This window comes from Notamacropus eugenii, chromosome 7 (assembly GCF_028372415.1).
Source record: "Notamacropus eugenii isolate mMacEug1 chromosome 7, mMacEug1.pri_v2, whole genome shotgun sequence".
NCBI classification, from domain to species: Eukaryota; Metazoa; Chordata; class Mammalia; order Diprotodontia; family Macropodidae; genus Notamacropus; species Notamacropus eugenii.
This window is the reverse complement of record NC_092878.1, coordinates 26,827,567-26,850,596: the sequence shown is the minus strand read 5'-3', so window position 1 is coordinate 26,850,596 and position 23,030 is coordinate 26,827,567. Positions and strand designations below refer to the sequence as shown.

At 37.3% G+C, this 23,030-nt stretch overlaps 1 protein-coding gene across 3 annotated transcripts in view; it reads right to left on the bottom strand.

The window, feature by feature from the left end:
* Positions 1–3,787: 3,787 nt before the first annotated feature.
* The window catches only part of KNL1 (kinetochore scaffold 1), a 104,241-nt gene continuing 84,998 nt past the window's right edge, over positions 3,788–23,030 (bottom strand). For all 3 annotated transcript variants that reach the window (XM_072625405.1, XM_072625406.1, XM_072625407.1), the window contains 12 exons: positions 21,615–21,705; positions 20,945–21,061; positions 20,281–20,368; positions 16,293–16,370; positions 15,906–15,945; positions 15,363–15,464; positions 13,766–13,866; positions 10,409–10,477; positions 9,902–10,011; positions 9,605–9,723; positions 6,444–6,566; positions 3,788–5,532 (listed from right to left, as the gene is read on the bottom strand). In XM_072625405.1, coding sequence (XP_072481506.1) covers positions 5,418–5,532; positions 6,444–6,566; positions 9,605–9,723; positions 9,902–10,011; positions 10,409–10,477; positions 13,766–13,866; positions 15,363–15,464; positions 15,906–15,945; positions 16,293–16,370; positions 20,281–20,368; positions 20,945–21,061; positions 21,615–21,705 — 1,153 coding nt within the window. In that variant the 3' untranslated portion in view covers positions 3,788–5,417. The remainder of the gene's footprint in view (positions 5,533–6,443; positions 6,567–9,604; positions 9,724–9,901; positions 10,012–10,408; positions 10,478–13,765; positions 13,867–15,362; positions 15,465–15,905; positions 15,946–16,292; positions 16,371–20,280; positions 20,369–20,944; positions 21,062–21,614; positions 21,706–23,030) is intronic.

Below are 23,030 nucleotides of genomic sequence, written 5' to 3'. Positions count from 1 at the left end.
CTTCCTTCTCCCATTTGCCCTCCCTTCTAACATTCCCCTTGCTCTGCTTGTTGCCTCCTCTCCTACTTTCCTGTGGTGTATATAAATTTTCATATCAAATTTAGTGAGCATGTTATTCCCTCCTTCAGCCGCATGTGGGGAGAGTGGCTTTATTCCCCCCCCCCCCCCCATCTCCTCCATTGAATAAGATTTTACTTTCTCTTCCCGGAATTTTCCTCCTCCACCCCTTAATTTTTATATATTTTTTTTGTGTGTGTATGTGGATATCATCTCTTCTGATATAACACACCCTGTACTCTCTATTTATGTGTATGTGTGTGTAGTTCATCCATTCATTTCTAAGAAGGCAGCATTTAATTCCATCAAAAGTAAAGTCCAAGTAAAGCTTAGAGAGATGCAGGATTCCTGGCTCAGTAAGAAGGCAGATGAAATTCAGTTTTATGCTGATAGTAACAATCCAGAGCACTTTGGATTGCTGAAAGCTATTTATGGACCAAAAACCTATGATACATCACAATTACTCAGTGCTGATGGAGCCACATTGATTAGCGATAAGGACATGATCCTAGAGAGATGGACTGAACACTTCCATAGTGTTCTCAACAGACCATCATCAATCAATGCTGAGGCCATTGACCATTTACCTCAGGTTGAAGTCAACCCCTCCTTAGCTGAACTTCCAACTGAAGAAGAGGTTTTGAGGGCCATTAGGCTCCTTTCATGTGGCAAAGCACCTGGTGCTGATTCTATTCCAGCTGAGATTTACAAGGTAGGGGGACCAATGCTCATACAAAAGCTTACTGAAATTTTCCAGGTTATATGGTAAGAGGAGATTGTCCCCCAGGAGTTCAAGGATGCCTCTACTGCCCATCTCTATAAAGGTAAAGGGAATAAATTGTCCTGCGACAATCACAGTGGGGGGAGGGAGGGCGCGGGGTGTCTCTTAGCCATTGCTGGCAAGTTTCTTGCTAGAGTCCTCCTTAATAGGCTGATCCTTCACCTGGAAGATGGTCATCTACCTGGGAGCCAGTGTGGCTTCAGAAAGGGCCAAGGAACAGTAGATATGGTGTTTGCTGCCTGACAACTCCAGGAGAAATGCCAGGAGCAGAAGAGAGGTCTGTACACAACTTTTGTAGATCTGACCAAGGTCTTTGACACTGTTAGTTGTGAGGGCTTATGGAAAATTATGTCAAAATTTGGTTGCCCAGAGAAGTTCATCAGTATTGTATGTCAATTTCATGATGGCATGTTTGCCCGGGTTCTGGATAGTGGACAATGCTCTCGTGCCTTCCCAGTCACCAATGGAGTGAAACAGGATGTGTGCTTCCTCCCATGCTTTTTAGCAAGATGTTTTCAGTCATGTTGTCAACTGCTTTCAATGAGGATGTACACAGCATTAAGGTCAACTACCATACTGATGGCAAGTTATTCAATTAGAAAGGCTGTGAGCCAAGACCAAAGTGTAGGGAGTGCTGGTGCATGAGTTTCTGTTTACTGATGATCGTGTACTCAATGCAGCCTCTGAAGCTAGGATGCAACAAAGTATGGATCAGTTCAAAATTAACCTGTGCTAATTATTCAAAATTAGCCTGGCCTAATAATTAACACCAAGAAAACACAGGTGTTCCATTAGCCACTACCACACCATCCATACATGGAATCATTGGTTACAACAAATGGAGAAGTTTTGAATGCTGTGGATAAATCACTTACCTTGGTAGTGTGCTTTCCAGGGATGCACACACTGACAATGAGGTTGATGCATGCATTGCCAGAACTAGCTCAGTGTTTGGGAGGCTCCAAAGAAAAGTTTGGGAGAGAAGAGGTATTAGACTGACTACCAAACTGAAGGTCTACAGAGCCGTTGTGGTGACCTCATTGTTATATGCCTGTGAAACATGGACAATCTACCAGCGCCATGCCAGGAAACTGAATCACTTCCATTTTAACTGTCTTAGATTCTGAGGATCACCTAGCAGGATAAGGTAACAGACATTGAGGTCCTTGCTTGAACCAAACTGCCAAGCATTCAAACTATGCTTTAGAGAGCGCAACTCTGATGGGCTGGCCACATTGTTTGAATGCAAAATGTATGCTTGCCAAAAAGACTATTTTATGGAGAACTCACGTAGGGCAGGCGATCACATGGTGGCCACCAGAAGTGATACAAGGACACTCTCAAGGTCTTTCTCAAGAACTTTGGATTTGATTGTATGACATGGGAGACACTGGCACAGGACTGCTCAGCATGGTGTGCCTACCTCAGAAAGGCTCCTGTGCTCTATGAGCAAAGCAGAATTGAAACAGCACAAAGAAATGCACAAATTTGGAGTAACCACCCCAAATGTTCACACGGAATATCTGTGCCAAATCTGTAGTAGAGCATTCCGAACTCGTCTTGGTCTGATCAGCCACATCCGTACACACTGGAACTTCACTTTATCACAGTGATGTCATTCTGGTCCTCTTCGAGAACGAAGGACAACAAAAAGTGTGTAGTGCAGGTCTGCTTTAAGTGAAACTGTTTTCTAGTTTTCCCAACAGTTCCTGATGAAAAGGGATTCTTTCTTCCATTAGCTTGTGATCTTAGGTTTCTCACAGAGCTATTGTATTTATTTCTAGGTCTTGCTTGTCAATTCTGTCCCATTTCTATAAAGTCTTTTCCAACTTTGAAATTTTGTGATTGTACATTTAATGCTAGATTCATTTACAGGGTCTAATTTTATTTGCAAGAAAAGCAAAATAGGGGCTAAGTCTGAAAAATAAAAGATATTCATATAGGAAGAATGGGTCAGTGTATATAGTACCAAACTACCAAAAAGTCTCCTCCTGCAGGGCTGGGGAACCTGCAGCCTCGAGGCTACATGTGTCACTCTAGATCCTCAAATGCAGCCAAATCCTGGTATTTGTTCTGTGAAGTTTGGATTCAGTCAAAGGGCCATACTTGTGGAGTTAGAATCCTAGGCACTTATGGCACCTTGCCACCAACTAAAGCATTCTTGGCTCCAATTCAAATTAAATGGGAATGCTGGTTACCATGGACAAACCAACCAGCCCATCGACAAGGTGATTTAAGATTTATTTTGTGTTACTGGAATTATTTTGTGCTAATAGTTGTTTAATCTTTATCGTCACTATAATGGTCTTAGAGTGCTTCTTACTCTCATCCGCATGCCTTTATTCAAACTGCTATCCCTTCTTTCCTTTCAAAATGTCTTCCCTGACCAACTTCTATCTCCTAGCTTAAGTTTCTCATTTCTTCAGGGTATACTGATGTCTTCCATTTTTAAATTCCTATTGTATTTATTGTCTTTACACACAAACTAGTACTTAACCATGTCTGAATTAAATGTACATTGTTTCCTTGACTACAGTATAAACTCACGGAGAGGAGCGACCTTCCTCTTCTGAACTTATGCCTTATATGTAGCACAGGCCTGTATATTTGATAGATGGCCAATAAACATCCATTTACTTGTGAATTTTGAGGAATAAATATGAGATTGGCAATAAACTAGCAAAAATAATTTGTCTAAATTGGAGCAGTTTTTGCTCAAAACACTGGGAATGAGTTAGCTCCTGAGACTTTCCTTCTCAAATCCTAATTTCAGCTCAGAAAAATGATGTTCCTTGAATTACAGGAATAGTTTTCTCTTAGTATCTTGAAACAGCTTTGTTTCCCTGTGACGACTGCTAGCTATAATCTTGGCTTAGCTCCAAGTTAAGTATTTCTACATGACCCTTTGCTTTCTTTAACTTATTTTCAAAGGACTCCTCAGAAGTCTCATCATGTAGAGATATTATTTATTTACTACTGAATACTTTCAACCAGTCTTTTAATGGTACAAAATTATTCCAATCATTGAAGAAAAACATACCAAATAATTACATAAAAACAGCCAAAGCTTTCAACACATACAAGTGCAGAAAAGTTAAGTTTTTATAAATATACTGAAACAAAAAAGAAATATGTTTTGGAAAGCTGAGGCTATCACCATAACACAATTCATTCCTCCTTTAAAGCTGTTCATAAGCGATTACTATCATACAAAACACAGAACCCTACTTTTTAGGGCTACAGAAATTACCCCCCCCCCCAAAAAAAATTTGAGACTCATGGAACAGGTAGTGATAACATATAGCAAGATAATACTGTGGATGATGTTAGAGTAGTTTTCTAAGGAACCCATAAAGTGAACTTGAATGGTGATATTTATGGAAAATGAGTTTTGTGTTTTTGTATAAAATTTTAAAAGATGAATTCTGATTTCTGCAGAGAGAAAACCACTTAGCCTTTTAAATTAACCTTTGTTTTATGACTAAAAAATAATCAAATGAAGATTACACATGGAATATGCAAGACTTTAACCTGGTCTTAAAAGCAAAACCTCAATGCTAAGGGATGATAGTAAAAACAAAATGTAATGTTAATTAGTTTCTTCTTAACAATGAAAAGAAATCATTTAAAAGAACACTAAGTATTTCAGTAAAGGCATGGATAGAAAAGGAGTAATTCAGCTTTGAACCTAAATTTGCACACCTCATAATCCAGTGCAATTCATTTTACAAGGGAAGATCAGATTGGTGGCACAGAGCTTGGACTTTTGTCATGACCACCTGTCCCAGAATTGAGTAGAGGTTGTGGATGTGATGTGTAGTCAAATGAAGAGCAAAGGTGATTTATCAAAAGGATGATCATGTTGTCATGACGTGATCTCTAGAAGAATGGAAAAAGGCTAACAGCCTAGGCTGAAAGAAGGGCACCACTCTATGGATTACTGTGTCATTTAAGTAATATCTACACAATCCTAAGTGAAGATGAACTTTCACTAGAATACACCTTAAATAGTCAAGACAAATGAAGCTACCAGCAGACACTATACAATGACAATTCAAGAAGCCAGTCCCTCTAAAAAAGATCGACCTATTTTAATAACTGTGGGTTCATTGTTCTCCTTTTGGAGATTAAATGGAAATAAATGAGTTTGATAGTTTTTAGCATTGTCTCTATGTTGGGAAATGCAATTTTTCTACACTAGAAACATGCTGTCAAGCAGAAGCCAGAATATATAGCGATGGCAGAAGACAATATTCTCTGTGATGATTTTCCTTCTCACATTCAATAGGTTGCTTGTCATAGCTCGAAAATTCCACTACAGGTTAAGGACATTTTTTCCTAGGTATCCCACTTAGCCTTAGCATAAAAGCACAGTATACCATTCTCTTGGTAATGAATCTAAGAAAAAGAGGCTAATAAAGAGGTAAACACATGATCCCTGATTATAGTCGTTTAAATATAAAAATAATATGACCAGTAAGAGCTCTATCAAATTTGCTTCTAGTATACCAAAGAGGGTCAAAGCTGAACAGCAAGTGGTGGAAAAAATTTGATCATTATAGCTGTTCTAGTGGTGGCTCTAGTGATGAAGATGAGGGCCTTGGAGGAGATCTTGGTAAATACACCTGACCGCCGTCTTCAGGTAGTTGTTATCCAGTGGCACATTAGACAAAATGGCAGCAATTTTGTCTTGGCTGGGAAATACAAAAAAGAGAATCAGTTTTTCTGGAAACTCACATTCTCAATTCAAGGGATTAATTTTTTAATGGAGCACTAGAAGTCACAAACGGGGAGTGAATTGAGTAAAAGTGAAGTGTCTAACCAGTGGGAGAATTATTGGCACTTTCTAGCAGGTATATATTTTGGGGTCTGTCACCTCTTAGTTCATTAGGGCTAAGCTTAAAGAATGGATAAGATTCACTCCATATCGGAATGTGAGCTGGCTCTTTTCAGGTGTGGTTCCGTCAGACAGCTGAGGTCAGGCTATTACAATTAGCACACACTTCTCAGATTCTGCAGCATGTGCCAACAATTCAGTTTCTAGAGCCGAAAATGTTGGCTCTAGATTTTATGGGAATCTGACCTCATGGATGTTTAGGATTTTTTCAAATCCACACTAGACTCCTCACCAGAGATATTAGAGTAAGGAAAGGTTTCAGATTCTACCAGTCTAGCTTAGCCAAGAAGGACACTAGAATGGGGTGTCCAAAAGAGCGAAAGGGATGTAAAAAAGAATTTGGAGTGGTTGGGAAATATAAAAATATGCCTTCACCTAGCAGATATCTTTAAAGGCAAAAATACATAAAACATGCAACTCTAAGCCCTGGAGTTAAAAAGAGCCTAAGAGCTCCTCACTAAAAATGAGTTATTGAGGACAGCATCATATATAACCACAGTGTAGATAATAGCAGGTCTTTGAAGATGCAACACTTCAAAATGAAGCTAAGGGTGGGCAAAGAAACCATTTGCTATGAGGCAGTGTGCCTAGATAAGCTCCCAGCTCACTTCCACATTGCCTCAGTGGATCAATTTCAGGGTTTTTCAAGTGAAATGCTGGAAATTTAGCAGCAGAGCACTATCTTATTTCTCCCTTTGTTTTACTCACGCAATGTTCCCAATGAGGTTCTGAATGGTGAAAGATAATGGGACAGATGGATAATGGGCTGAAAGAGTCAGTGTCAATTCAAATTTTGCAAAAGCAGCAGAGCTGGAGAATAAGAACTTCAGTCTGTAAAAGACAAGACCCACAAAGATCCCATTAAATTAGGCATTCTGATTTAATCTAAAAGATCTTAGAAATCATTAATATTTATTTTTACAATTATTGTACATTTTCAGTAGCAATCTCTCTGTCTCCATAGAAGGCCCTAATCTCAACTGAATAAAGAAAAGTGAAATTAGAAGAGGACAAGATTTAGTGGGGACATTATCACTATCAAGTAACTGAAAGGTTGTCATGTAGAAAATAGATTTACATGTGTTTTGTTTGTAGTTAAAAGGTAGAACTAGTAACAACAGTGAAAGTATAAAAGAGGCAGAATTTGGCTTAAAAGGAAATTACAGTTACTAGCAATTAATTAGAGCTCTCCACAAGTGAAGGAAATGGTGAGCTCTTCATCCCTGGAGGCTTTTCTAGGAGAAGCTGTTAAAAAAAAATTTCTGCTCAAGTAAGATTTGGACTAGGACACTCTGATTTCTCTCCTTACTCTGAGAATCTGTGAATCCGACAAATGACAAAATCAGTCATTAATTTGTAATACTATTTTTATAGTAGTGTCTTAGACTTTTATATTGTCTTTTTTTCCTGATTAACTTTTTATATTAATGTTTTATTGTGTAGTATTTGTCCTTATATCGTTCTGGTAAGATAGCCTGGTATAATAACTACTATCATCCTCATTTGATAAATGTGAGAACCAAGACACAGAAATGATTCCCCTCTTTAATCCACACAGCCACCAAATAGATCTTCCTCAAACACAGATCTGGTCATGTTATTCAACTATCCAGAAATCTTCAGCGGTTCCCTATTGCCTTGAAGGCAAAATACAAAATCCTCAGTCTGGCATTTAAAGCCCTTCACAATCTGGCTCCTACCTACCTTCCCATGATTATTTCACATTATTCATCATTCATGTATATTCTGTTCCAGCCAAACTGGCTTCTTCACTACTCATGTACACAGAATGACACCTCCCATCTCCATGGCTTTACATGATTCCCTCACTGCCTAGAATACATTCCCTCCTCAAATCCCAGCTTCCTTTAAAGCACATCTCCAGGGATACTCCTATATCAGGCCCTTCCCAATCCTCCAGCTATTACTTTTCTCTCTCTCTAGAAATGACTTTGAACAACTTTGTATTTATATTTACTTATCTGTGTATAGACTCACAGACAGAGACTATCTTGTTTTTGTGTCTGCATCCCCAGTACCTTGCAAAGAAGAGATACTTATATGTTGGCTAAACCAAATTAGGTTAATGTTGGCTCCCCAGTCATACTGCTGTCAAATGGTGACGTGTTCCTAGAACTACCACTTAGGTCGTGTTCCATTCATTCCCTAGAGCACCAGAGTAGGACTAAGGAATATTTGCCAGTGGCATTTTGACAGGCCTAAAAAACCACATGAGAGAAGACGAAAGGGAGAAGAAATAGTGCATGGCAAAGTAGAAAAGGAAAGGAGGAAAGAGAGAATAAGAGGGAAGAGAAAGAAAGTGGTGGATGCAAACAGTAGAGCCGTGCTGCTAAAGGTGCCCAAAATTGCCTGTTGAGACATATAGGACAAAGATACAGTGGAGCACTTGGCTATGCTTCTCTCCATTTCATTAGTAAAATGAACTGGTAGATGCACAGTGTTGTCTTCTCTGAAGGGACTTGAATGAACAGAAGGCAGAACATCTGCAACAGGGTTACTATTGTGACTGCTCTTTAAACAACAACAAAACATGTTCTAAAGTCACTCCAAATGAACGACTTCATCTAGTTTGGAAGATGGTATTCTTAGAGAAATTACTGAGTCAATGACAAGGGAGCTACAAACGAAACAGAAACATAGAACTAAGGGGGAAAAGGATTTGATGTCACTTTTCCATTTTTTGTTCACTGTCATGCAGTATACATACAACAGCGAATGTGGGGGGCAGAGAGATAATGCAAGCGTATCTCATGCTCCTAGTGACACTGGCCTCCCGGCTGTTCCTCCCATATGATGCTTCATTTCCCAATTCTTTGAAGGTCCACCAGCGATACCTGCCTGGAATGTTCTCCCCACCTCCACCTCCTGGCTTCCTTCAAGTTTCAGCTCAAATTCCATCTTATGCAAGAGACCTTTACTGGTCCCCTCAAGGCTGGAGTCTCCCCTCCAATATACCTGTACATACTTCTATGTATGCCGTTGTTTACATGTTATGTCCCCCATTCGAATGTGAGTTCCCTAAGGGAAGGGACAGTTTTTGCCTTCTTTGTATTCCTAACACTCAAGCACAGTGGCCAGCACACAGTTAGTCCATAATGAATGCTTGTCGATTTTACTTGTTCTCAGCAGCTGCGGTACCCTGGCCCTCAGTGGGTCTCCACACCCTCCTGCTTGCAGACCTCATCATCTTCCACAGCCTTGTCATCTCTATACACAGCTCTAGTCTCTCTCCCAGTCTCTCTGCGGAGTGTCAGTCCTGCTTCAATCAACTGCCCACTGACCATTTAAAATGGGATATCCCACAGGCATCCCAAACTCAATATATTCAAACACAACTCACTATTTTTTCCCCAAAACCTACTCTTACCTTTGGAATTGGAACATAGTAGACACTGAATAGAATCTCTAGTTTCCTTCAAGAGTTAGTTCAAATGTCAATTGACCTTATATCTATTTTGTATATACCTACACATTATTTCCCCTGATATATAAGCTCCTTTACAGCAGGGAATATTTCTTTTCTTTGTACTTGCATAGCTTAGCACTGGGACTAGCACACAGTAGGCATCAAATATATATTTGCGGAAAGACTAGGGTTTCCTGGGGTTATGACTGGCAAATTAAACAACTGTATTTGTGATTCAAAATAGTAGTAAAGGAAATGGAGCTAGTGCCCTAGGGTGGTGATAAAATGAGAGAGAACCAGGAGGCTTCTTAAACTATAATTATTCAATTGTTTTATGCTTAAGCAGGTATTGCTCACAACAATAAGAGCTAAGTGTATAAGCACACTTTGGATGTAAAATCAATAATCATAAGTACAGTAGGTTTCTCTAATAACTACTTACTCAGTATTATTCACATCTACGTTCATGAGGTTATAGTTCGGCCCCCATCTATTTAGAAATTCAATCTCTTCTCCCAGGAGTTTGCAACGGCTTACTACCAATGAAATCTCTTGTAGCATCTGGAGAAACAGGAAGATAAATGAGACTGTAAATAATTTTTTGCCCTTAGTGATTTTTCTCCATGGAGTTCAAAGCCCCGGAACCAGATGGACTATTTCAGAAGTTGCAACTGAACTGCCGCCTTCAGGGGCAGGTGACACCACTAATGTTTCTGAGGATTTTGCACTCATACTTTACCTTAGGCACATGGTGCTGTGTTACGCACTTATTCTTCCATGATCCCTGATCCTCGATGAATTGAAAAATGAGTCTATGCACTAACAGTGATGATGGGGGAGCTTTATTTTCTGCAAAAATAAATTGAGTTATTTTTCATATTTCATATAAATTTGTTCCTTATAGGTGACTAGATGGCAACCTCACAAAGCTCTGTGAAAATGAGTGCTCTTTCATTCTAAATTTTAGTCACGTGAAAGAAAAACTTGATAACTGTTGATATGGATAACGTAGGATATACTTATATAGAACTATAAAAATCTCAATACCAATCATTCCTTGGGACTAATCATAAGAAAATTATTTTATTTAAAGTTCTAAGACCCACACTGATGATCTCTATACAATGATTCAAGCTGGGAAATATCAGATTGTATTAACTTTGCAATAGCCCTTGAAGCACAGACCTCAAGGAGTAACATATACTTGAAAATTCCTAACTTTAGGAACAAATGTTTAAAGTCATACCATGCAGCAGAGTTTTAAAGTTTATATCAATAATCCTTCTGCAAGCCTTGCTCAGGAAAGGAAGACCATCTAGGAAAAGTCAGAAGAAAAAGTCATTTCCTAACTCTCTCATTAGCTTTAAATCACTTGTGCATCATAATCTCAACTACATAAAATAAGTAGCTTTATGCAGAAAAGTTTTGGTTAGTTAGATTAATTAACCCATTAAGTGCCAAAGCTTTTAAAACTTTGAAGGACCTAGGGGTTCCCTATACCAGGAAAATCACAGGTTCGGTCCCTACCAAAATAACTATCAGATTAAACAATTTGATTTCAATTTTTAATTTTTCTCCAGATTTTTGGTTTTGATTATGTTTAGGAAGGAGATTAAAAAAAAACATCAAGGGAAATCTAACATATAGCATATACTTCTTAGAACATACTGAAAATAATTTAACCTTTTCTTAATTGTTCAAGGGCATTATTATTATTTAATTACTGGGACATAATAAAGATTTAGCTGTAAATGGCATAGGAACACAGAGGCAGAGTGGTGCTGACTACGTAAGAGTCCACAGCGCTTACATTATTGATACTGAGAAAGACCCATATACCATCTTATTCTAATTTTTTAATCTATGCCTTTTTGCAGAACACCTTTTATTTTTTATACAGCATTCATTTCTGCATACATCTCTTTTCCCATTCAGCTAGGTACCTTGTTGAAAAAAGAATGAAGAATAAAAGCCATTTATAAAAACACCCAAAGTGTTGATCATGACTGATAGTACCTGATAGAAGATACAATATTCTATACTCATAGTCTTTCACCTGTGAAATGAAGGAAGGTGGGTGCAATTTTTCAGCTCTTCTCTGGGAACAAGTTTGGTATTTTAATCAAATAGCATACTGCTTCAATTTATTATTTTGTTCACACTGTTGTGGTCACTTTATACTATGTTCCTGGTTCTGCTTACTTTACTCTACATCAGTTCGTATAAAATTTCCTAAGCTTCTCTTAATTCTTTATAGTTATTTCTTACGGTGCAATATTATTCTATTACATTCATGTACCATACTTTGCTTAGCTACCCACCCCCACCCATTGGCATCTATTTCACTGTCAATTCTTTGTTACCAATAAGAACTGCCAGTTTATTTTTAGGAATGGTTAAAATCTTCATTAACTCCCTATAATGTAATATAGCTGCCTTTTTGCAAAATTACTCAGCAAAGGCAGAGGTCTTTTCTCTGAAGTGCTTTTGTGCACTTAATGATTTTTAAATCATTAAGAAAATCATCTTATTTTAACTTTTTGCAGATGTCAGCACCGTTCAAAGCACTATTAGTGACTTTTACACAGTGGACTACAAGCACCTGTCATCTGCGTCTAATATATGCTAAGTCTGCTGGTGGGAAGTAAAGACTGGAAATGCTTCACTAAGAAATTTCTGCTAGGGTGGTTGACAAGAGCATCAATCTACATCAGTATCAACAGATAATGCTTCTGAAGTCATTCTACAAAGCCAAAATTCTTCTACTAGGTCTTTTTAATTCTTGACACTGAGCACCATTCTGGGCACAATTAACGTGCAATTTAGTATCATGAATGACTAATATTTTATAGAAATTTTTGCTTGCAGAGTAATTTATATTATCTCATTTAAATCTAATAACCCTGCGACGGGTATTTTTCAACTTTACAGAAGAAACTGAGAAGAAACAGAAGAACTGAGGCTCAGAAAGTTTAAGTGAAGATGGTCACAGACACAGTGAGTGCCAGGGAAGGACTCTAACACAAATCTTCCTGCCTCTATGTCCAGCATTCTATACACACTGCCTCTTAAAATATCAAGAAATGTATGCAAGGTAGATCAGTGTTCTCAAGAAACCTCAGCACAGTACAATAAACAAAGCACAAACACAAGCGGCGATGTCTTGGGCAAGTCATGTAACTTCTATGAGCTTTAGTTTCCTCATCTGTAAAATGAAGGAACTGAGATAAAAGAATTTCACTAAAATACTCTAATTCTTCTACAAAGCATTTCACATCTGAGTAACAACCTGGTTGAACCAGTGAAGCAATGTCAGCACCAAGCCACAAGATGGGAAAACTATTCCTTAACACCAATCTGGTTTCCATAGGGTGAGATTTAAAATTGCCTAGCAATAGAATTTAGGTAAGCCTACGTTTCTGAAATTAATTTTTTTCTGAAAATATTAGAAGATGATGACATCAGAATTGCTCTCCTTTCTAAATCCCCTGCCCTGGTGGTAGAACTGTGAACTGATTCAATCATTGTGGAAAGCAACTTGAAACTATACAGAAAAAACCATTAAATTATGCATATGCTTGGATTCAGTATGTAATTACTGAACACACAGAGCAAAGAGATGGAAAAAAGGAACCAACTGCACAAACACCTCCAATGGCACTTTTTGTCTTAGAAAAGAAATGGAAACAAAATGTTGCCGTAAAAGTGCGGAGCAAATTAAGGTATATTAATTTAATGGTATATTATGAACTGTTAGACGGTCTAAGGGGTAGCTCTAGAAACAACATGGGGGGTTGTGTATTAACTGAAACAGAGAGAAATAAATGGAGCGAGGAGAATGACTTATACAATGACCTCAACACTGTAAAAGAAAAAACGGCAAGTTTTAAAGAGCGGCAATGACCAAACGTAAGTCCGGCAAACTGGGGATGAGAAGTGTTTCCTGCCTCAGCAGAAGGGACAGAAGGGTGCACGTTTTCAGGCGAGTTCATGCATGGATTTGGACTGTATGTAATTATCTGTTGTGGGGGAAAGGAGGTGCGTTCATTTCTTGAAGGGTAGTGTGTGAAAGTAATAATACAAAACAAAACATTAAGAAAAAAACACAGAGAAGAGAAGGAAGTTCAGGAGATAACGGACAAGCAGAACCGTGCTGCAAATACCGTTTTACCTTTAATATGGTATATGCTTAAAAAAAAACAACTAAACCCAAGCTGTAAGCAGTCATGTCACATGAAATACTTTTTTTGTTCTTTTTATAAGAAAATGTTCAAATTTGTTGATATTTATCAAGTTTATAGCAATAAAAAAACTTTAAAAACGATGATAGAACCAAACAATTTCTTTGTCCATCCATGCATCAGTCTCTACTCTGTAAGCAACAGGTAAACACCTGTGAAAGCTCTAGAATGATGACATTTTCAATCAACAAATGTTCTATTTTATGTGAGCCTGCAGCATCAGCACATATTGCTTTTTATTTCTTCCCATATTTAAAATTAAGATTTGAATCCTGGATGAATTTAATCATGGGGTTTTATGACGTGTTCCTCCTCACACAGAAATGGTTGTAAAATAAAATCAGATTGCTTCTGCTACTTACCCACAGGCTCTCCAAAGGTGATGGTGAGCTCTACTGAATCGTAAAGGAAAGTGAATACAGCCTGGCTATCACTCCATTCAATGATCTCCCATTCTGAGTAGCTAGAGTTTACCAAAAAAAAAAAAAAAAAAGTCAATCTACCAGTTTCAGGAATCATCACTTTTCTTTGGAGTGAACCTGAAATTTCATTGATATAGGGAGCTCCCAGTAAGGAAATTTCCTTTAGCAATGCAGGTCAGCACATGCTCTGTGACTTAGAGCCTAAAAAAGAGTCTCCTGGAGCACTGACAAAGAAGGCAAATATTTGCCCACAATCCCAGGGTCAGAGGTGATTCTGAGGTTGACTAATTACCGTCATGCTGCCTCTCTCTTTTTTTTTTTTTGAGATAAGAATAACCAAATCACATCTAATCCCACAAAAATAGTATCAGGTGGTACTCTTTCCTCTGGACAAGTGACACCAGGTATTTAAAATTAAGTACTATGATGCTATAGTCTTAGGCTGTTGAAAGAAAGAAGAAAAGAAAATATTTAATGACTCCCTATTCTTCGTTTTTTAAAAAAAAAAAATTTCTTCAACTTGAACTCAAATACAAAAAGACAAAGAATTCCACATTTCCACGTACATAGCACAACATGAAAAGGATTCAATATGAAACCACTAGTTTCCATTTCAGTTTACTATAAAAAAACTACATAATACGTACTACACGTTGTTTTCAAAGTTACCCTGCTTTTCTGTGCTTCCTTATGAATTTTTTGTTTTCTGCAGTGTACTTTATTTTTTTCTCCCTCCCTCAGACCCTGCACCACCATTAGATACGTATGTATGTGTGTCTGCATGTAAAATCATACTATACATATTTCTATTTATCAGTTCTTGCTCTGGAGATGGATCTTCTTTCATAGATCCTTTGTAGTTGATTTGAGTCCATATGATACTCAAAATAACTTAATTGTTCACATTTATTCTTCAAATGACATTGCTGTTACTGTATACAGTGTTCTCTTGGTCCTGCTCATTTCACTCTTGGTTATTTAATGCAAGTCCTTCATGCTTTTTCTAAAGCTCCCTACTATTTCTAGAATTAAATACAAATTTTCTTATCCTGGTATGTTAAGCTCCCCCAGTCCGCATCCAAGCCACCTTTCCATGCTTGTTTCCCATGACTCTGATGTATTCTACATTCCAGGCAAACCAGACCAAGGTTCTCCAAAGTCAGTTCTACACCTCGTGCCTCTGCTAAGAACATTCCTCCCATTGCCTCTCAGAATCTTTAGCTTTCCAAAAGGCTCACTACACCACTAAAAAAGCAAATAAAGTCCCTGCCTTTAAGGAATTCATGGGGAAATGGTGCTCAGGGAAGGGTCACCTTAATCTGAAAGATTAGGTTCACAAGATTCACTAGATAGGTGAATGGGGCAAGAGGAAATAGTCTACATACCCCATTTGGAAACAAGAGCAGAGCTGATTTGATCATGGCTCTTGGTTCCAGAAAATGGAAACAGGAGTGTGGAGGAAAGGGCAGTGAGGTAAGAGAAACACTTAATAAGTATTTGTTGAATTTAATTGAATAAATGAGATGTTTTTCCTTACCTGAATTTTTCCAGGCATTCCTTAGTTCTATTTGCTTCTTGTTGTAGACTGTTTACTTGGGCAAGTACCTGCTCCCTTTGTATCTCCAATTCTGATATATTCCTGCAGCAAAAAAATCAGATATTCAGGGAAAGATAAATCCTTTAGTATAAACTCCAGAATCCATCAATAGATATGGGGTATGAACATGAAAAGAAATACTTAATGCCCTAATCCTCATCCTCATGAAGTTTAAACTTCTGGTGAACATCTTTGTTGCTACCCTTGAATCCACAAAGACTATTTTGACAAAGAGGTTTGGGTCTGTTTTAGACAGATCCAGAACAACACTCTATGTCAGTCCAGTTTCAAAAAATGTCATCAACTGAATGAAGCAATTATCTGGACTTATTTCAGAATAAAACAGAAGCTCTGAACCATTAAGAATTATTAAGACACATCCTCCCAAAATGGTCTGGAACTAAACCAGTTTCTGGAGGTAGGATGCCATTTGTTTGATGGTCTTTGGCACTATACTGACAAACACAAAAATTGAAGGCTTACCTCTTGAGTTCCTCTTCTTCAGCTTGTAATTGTTCTAATTCTGATGAGAGGAAGGAGAGAGAGACAAAATTATATTCCTAGTGAACATATTTTCTACTAACACCTCTTAGGAAACAGAGAATTGTCCAGAGATTTTCTGCCACACACACAGAAGAAAATAATTTTACTGAAAATCCCAGGTGACTACCTCTGTTCAACTAGGGCTTGCATAGCTACTAATCCACATCTACTTATCTCAGAGAAATACTATGATAAAAGTCCTTTTAAAGCTGTAATGTGCTACATAAAATGAGCCACTTTAATCATAAAGTGATTATTATTACATAAAAATTATGCACTGAGAAAACTTTTCTCAGTTAAATTATTATCCTATTAAATGGCAGTTACCTTTTTCTGTAGCTAACATTTCAGAATCCCACTCTACCACAGGGATATCTTCTTCATTCTTGTCTAGATTCTTAATTTCTAAAGGAGAAAACATACAGTAGAGTAACTCTATAAATAAGCATTTACTATGTAACCACAGGTGTTAAAAATCAATGTCTTAAAACTAGCAGAAGAATGTATTTCTTTTAAACACTAAGTACATAAGAACTATCAGTCCTCTAAGATCAAAACACAGGATGATGATGCTAATGAAGAATAATATTAGAAGAAGTCAAATTTTTTTTAAGCTGTATTTTAAGCTGCAGAATGAAATTTTTCCAAGGGCCTTATGAGAAATAGCTAGCATTTTTTTTGTACAGGCATAAGTAGTGTGATGTTGTTCTGAACAGTATCAGTAAGCAGCAAATTTAATATATTAAAACCAAACTCTTCTGTAACCAACTTCATTGTAGGAGGACAGTTGTTTTTATGTTCCTGGTGAATCTGTCCTTTGCTTTCATCAGTAGAAAATAGCCTGTCTGGTCAATTAGAAAATGGTGCAGGGCAGAGCTAAGATGATGGAGTAAGGGCAGGGATCCTGCCTGGGCGCTCCCCTAAATTCCTCCAAATACCTTTAAATTCTTACTTTAAACAAATTCTAAAGCAGTAGAACCCACAAAAAGATGGGAGTGAAACAATTTTCCAGCCCATGACAATTTAGAAGGGTAGCAGGGTAAGTCTGCTGCACCAGGGTGAGAGAGGAGCACAGTCCAAGCTAGTGCAGACTGGGCCCCAGCAAACCAGGAGCAGGCCTTGGGGCAACTGAATCAGTGGCATCAGAGGTGGTTTTCAGACCTCTCAGACTACAGATGAAAAGGGGATGGGACAATGGGTCAGGGCACCAGGGGCAAGACTCTGCTGAAGACATGGATCTGGGTCTTAGTCCCAGTGTGAGGATGAGCACTAGCACTGCAGAGTTTGTGGTCACAGGGACAGAAAAGGAAAAGGACAAATGTTAGAGTGGATGTGGGAAAATGAAAATAGTAATATACTACAGGTGAAACTGTATAGTTATTAAAGCATTCTGAGAGAGGTTTTGGAAGGGTTACAAAACTATGCATACCCTTTGACCAAGGAATACTACTTAGAGATCTATATTCCCAAAGGATAAAAAACAAAAAGTAAAAGGAGTTATATGTACGAAAATATTTATAGCAGCTCTTTTAGTGGTGGCAAAGATTTGGAAACTGAGGGGATGTCCATTAATTGGGGAACAGCTGAACAAGTTTTGTATATGACTGTGATGGAATACTATTGTACTTTAAGAAATGATAAGCAGGATGCTCTCAGAAAAACCTGGAAAGACTTACATGAACGGTTGCAAAATGAAATGAGGAGAACCAGGAGAATACTGTACAAAGTAACACCAATAGTGTATGATGATCTACTATGAATAACTTAGCTATTCTCAGCAATACAATGATCTAAGACAATTCTGTAGATTTATGATGAAAGGTGCTATCCATTTCCAGAGAAAGAACTGGTAGAGCCTGAATGCAGATCAAAGACACTTTTTCTTTTATTTTTCTTGGAGTTTTTGGTTTGTGTTTTCTTTCACAGAATAACTTATATGGAAATGTGTTTTGCATGACTATACATGTATAACCTACTTAAAATTGCTTGCCTTCTCAATGTGGGGAAGAGGGAGGAGAAGGAGGGAGAGAATTTGGAACTCAAAATTTGAAAACAAAAACCAGAATGTTAAAATTGTTTTTACATGTAATTGGGAAAAAATATTAAATAAAATTAAAAAAAGAAAATGGTGCTCTGCAGTTTGGGGGTAGGAAATGGTAAGGAGACGGGACACTGGATGGGGAGAAGGATGACATAATGAAGAGAGAGATTCAGTTGAGGTGGGGTGGAGAGTATGGAGAAAGAGTTTTTAAGGCCTAAAGAATCTTTTCTAGTTCTCTTCCTTTATTATTTTAGACGTTATAGTCAGAATTCTGGGTTATAAGAAATGTGTCCCTAAAACATTCCCACAGGACTCTTGATGCAAAATGCCATCCACATCCAGAGAAAGAACTATGGAACTGGAAAGCAGAATGAAGCAGAATATTTTCTCTTGTGTTATGTTTTGTTTAGGTTTTTCTCATGATTTCTCCCATTCATTTTAATTCTTACATGCAATATGACTAATGTGAAAATGTATTTAATAAGAATGTATGTGTAGAACCCATATATTGCATGCCCTCTCAGGAAGGGAGGTGGGAAGGAGAGGGAGAAAAATCTAAGACTTATGGAAGTGATTGTAGAGAAGTGAAAACAAATAAATTTTAAAAAAAGGATATATCTTCACTTTCACTAATCTTCGTAAAGACTAAAATGTAAGATTACATTATATAATGTAAATGTAAAAAAATATAAAACTTCGCATGTAAAAAATGTAAGATTAAAATATAAAATGTAACACACAAAAAATAAGAAATGTATCTTTCATTTAAGGTAATGCTGCTACTCTGAAATTATCTCTCATATTTGGGTTTTACCAAGTTAATGTTTTCAAGAAACTAAATAAGGAAGTTAGATTGGGTATGCCTATATATCTAACGATAAATATCTTATATTTGTACATCACTTTAAAAAATTGGACTTGTGATTTCATTAGTGTAGGGAACTCCCAGGAAACCCCCCCCCCACTTTCTTACCAATTCAGATCAGCATTTTCTTTATGTCTCACATAGTCTTAGACTTGTAAAGGATACTGAGAAGGTAAGTGACATCCTGAGTCACAGAGCCAGTATCAGAGGCAGAAATGAACCGAGATTTTCCTGACTCCAAGGACAACTCTATCCACTACATCATGTTGCCTATCATATAACTTTATACTTTCCAAAGCGATTAATCTAGTCAGAAATGAATACTAATAGAATGAGATTTCTTAACCCTTAGTTTGATTTTGTGGAAAGAATACTACATGTGAAATGAGAAGACCTAGGTGTAAATGTTATCTTAATAGCTACTTAAGAGTTATTTAACTTAATCTTTATGGACTTATTTCCTGATCTATAAAAAGACCTGTACGTCTCTACAGGTCTTTCCTGCTCTCAGTCCTGAGACCTCTAACCATGTTGACTACTTGAGCAAGTGTTGTCTGTTTTAGGGTAATTTTCTTTCCTTTCTGGGGGGATTGGAGAGGGGGATAGTTTTTGTGGTAAGATTTGATTACTACTCTTTGAAGGCAACAATTTCTTTATTTCTTCATTATTTCTTCTGTAAAGATAAGGTACAATCTGCACCACTGGAGGGAGTAACTTCATGAATAACATTACAGGTTTCTGGAATTATCAAAGTATTCCTTATCGTATCCATTATTTTTGGTTCCTAAATCCTCTACAGCAGAGAATGGGACTTCAAAAATCAGGAGAGGAGAGGAAAGGGAAGAGCGTTCTAAGTGCCATGAGTATTCTTAAGTCACACTTTGGAAAATAATTCCACTAAAGGCTATAAGAGGGAGAGTTTTCCAGTTGCTGATTCATCCTCTGTTAAGGCTTAGGGATGTATGGACAAGATAATTTCCAAAGTTCAGGACTTCTATTTTACAGGTCTCTATGTCCTCAATAGTAAGTATCTTGCACAAAGTAGCTACTCAAAAAAATATCTGTGAATAATTTTGTAGCTGACAGCTCTGAGATTGTGGATTTATGTGCTTATTGTCTTTTCAGTAGGTCATGGAGTGTTGGTTATTTAGGAATTTACTCAGTGCTTAAAAAGGCTTATTCATCAGGCTGAGTCAGGTTTATTTTCTAAAAACAAAAAGGAATGTACAGTCTTCTAAAGCAATCTAGTGGCCTGAACTGTTCTTATTGGCTAGGTTATGAATCATCAGAATAGAAGGGCTTTAATTTGTTCCAATGTAGAATTCATGATGTGAAAAGAAAGTATCTGAAGAGAAAAGATACTAGCTGTCTGAACTCCCAACTTTGGAAATGTGTCCAAAAATTTTTACCCAGGTCCAGAGCAGCAAGACAGGTATCCACCTCTGTGAGTACAGAATCCATCTTGCCCATCCTTGTCTGAAGCTTCTCCAGTTCATCCTACACACAAAATAAATGCAAATAGATTAGCTGAAGTTAAAGCGAAAAACTTTATTATAACTCATGTGACATGATGGATACGAAAAGCAATCCTAGAATAAAAAGACAATCCTTCATGTTTCAAACTTGGACAGAATAACTGACCTAAATAAAGTAAGAAAGATGATCTATTAGAATGTAAGCTTCTTGTAAATAGGGTTATTTTACTCTTTGAATCTATATTCTTAGTGCTTATCACAATACCTGATACATAGTAGGTGCACAATGCTTGTTGATTGGCTGATCTCTGACCAATGGCATCATGATATACATTTACTAAGATCTTCTTGTCTTTGAAGAATGAATTCAAAAGGATGGCCCTCACATTGGGATGCTCACTTTGAGCACAGAACAGGGATGGGGATATTTTCCATAACACGCCAGATTTTTAAACCTATTCTGGTTTATTCATGGGTCAGACATCCTAGGAACTACTCCCTAACAGCATAACCTTCCCCACACTTCTCCAAATATTTTTGCCAATTTCATGATCACTACCACAAAAAAGGAATTCTGATTGCTCTCTGTCAAAATCACCTTTGCTGATTGAACCAGTTTGCTATAAAGAACTGCTTTCCCTTGGTGAGCAAAAACTTTAGTCTTCTTGGCAAAACGGGATTTCATTTTGTTCAGATGGGCTCCAAATGTCTTCAGCTGCAGGAAAGAATAAGGCATTACATTAAAAGTCATTTCGGTGGGGTAGGCTTAGCCGCTGTATGGTAGGTAGGTAACACAACACAAAATTTCCTTTAGTCATCCAAGCCTAATTCTTATGGCATCCTCTCTTTTGTAAATGTAATTCCATTTATTTGTTTGATTACAGAACTCAGGACTTGAGTTTCACTCTCCAGCTGAGGTTTACATCAAACTACTGAACATAAAACTGTCTAGTAAGGATACCCTATTTAACATAATAGTCAAGTTTTAAATGGTTTACTTATTATTCAATCATTCAAACTCCAGTTATGTCCTAAACTTTTCCTTATCTAAGTCTACTATGAAATAAAAAAGGGAGAAAACCTGATTACAAGCAAACTTCACATCACAGTTGCAAAATTTTTAAAAAAGGCTTTTTTGAATTAATCTTCCATTAAGAGCAGATTCAAAGAGAAAAATTTATCACAGTCAAATGTATCTTCGAGTTATATATTTCATAACAAACACTGGGAATCAGTTCAGACATTTTCACCATTCAGAAGAAAAGTACCTCTTCATCAGAGCAGCCCTTCATTACTTCCCACAGACTCCTATTCACGTCCACCAGTAGTTTATCCTGTTTCAAGGCATGAAGTTTTAATCTAAAGCAATGAAAAAGAGTTCATGAGAATAAGGTGACAGAAAAGCACAAAATGAGCTGTCTATATTCTTTAAAACCAACAATGTCTAAATATGCTAGGGAACAAAAGAAATAACTTCTTCTTTTGTCTTTAACCAACACTATCAACCAATTCTGAACTTTGTTCCACATAATGAGTACGAAAACCGTCCCTGGACAGTGACCTTCCTTGGTTTAAACACTCCTCAGAACTTGCAAAATGACAGTAGAATGTGATAACCTAAAAACTTCCTTTTCAAAAATAATTGATTTCACATTCCAGCTTGGAAATGTGCCTCTGAGATCTAGCCTTTAAATTACTATGCTTTTCCAAAGCTATTGTGAATATTCTAATCAGAATGCATCTGCAAGAAAGACTCTTTCCTCCATGCCCTATTTTCATTGTTAAAAACAGCCCAGTGAGGTTAACTGTCATCACAGGAATCCAGTCATTTGTCAATAAATAAAAACAAACTTTTATCAGATGTAGCAGGGTATAGTACGTGCTTGTGCCACAGACAAAATCCAGAAATGATACCCTATTAAGATCTACCTACTCATTTTAGACAAATCCTAACATTGTCACAGGCAAAATAACAAATTTAAGCAAATTATGGAAATATGCCTGGACAAATCATGAAGTACCCACTCAGATTCAGGTAGGTATGAAAAAAAGAATCTAGTGACTTAAATTTCTAGGCTTTAAAAATAATTATTGGAGGATACTTGATGTTTTAGATGTGACCATCTGCTAATTTTCCTTCAGTATTTGTGCATATAAAGCCTTCAATTGAAGGACTGAGATGCACTTCACTGTTCTGAAAGGAACACTATTTTTGCATGTAAATGAGGGCCAAAAGGTAGAGGTATGAGTCTGACATCTGGTCCCACATATGAATTAAGAAGATTTTGTATTCTAATTATTTATACATTCATCACATTCCCCTACCAGAATTCCAGTCACAGTAGGCCAGGGGCTACATTGTTTTTGTCTCTGTGTCTATCAGACTTAGCAAATTACTTCTAAAAAAGGGTGATGGATGCCTTTCCTTCTGAGATTATTTCCAGTTTATCCTATAAGCATTTTGCTTGTACATAATTGTAGGTTGTCTCCCTTATTAGACTGTGAACTCTTTGCAGGTAGGGCCTAGTTTTGCTTTTGTTTCCCCAGCTACTTAGCAGGCACTTAATAACTGTTTGGTGGCTGATTGGCTAGATTATCTTTACTTTCAGATGTTCTCTCAAATTCAACTTTCACATGAAGTATAAGGTAATGATATGTCAATGTTATAAGTTACATTTTCTTAC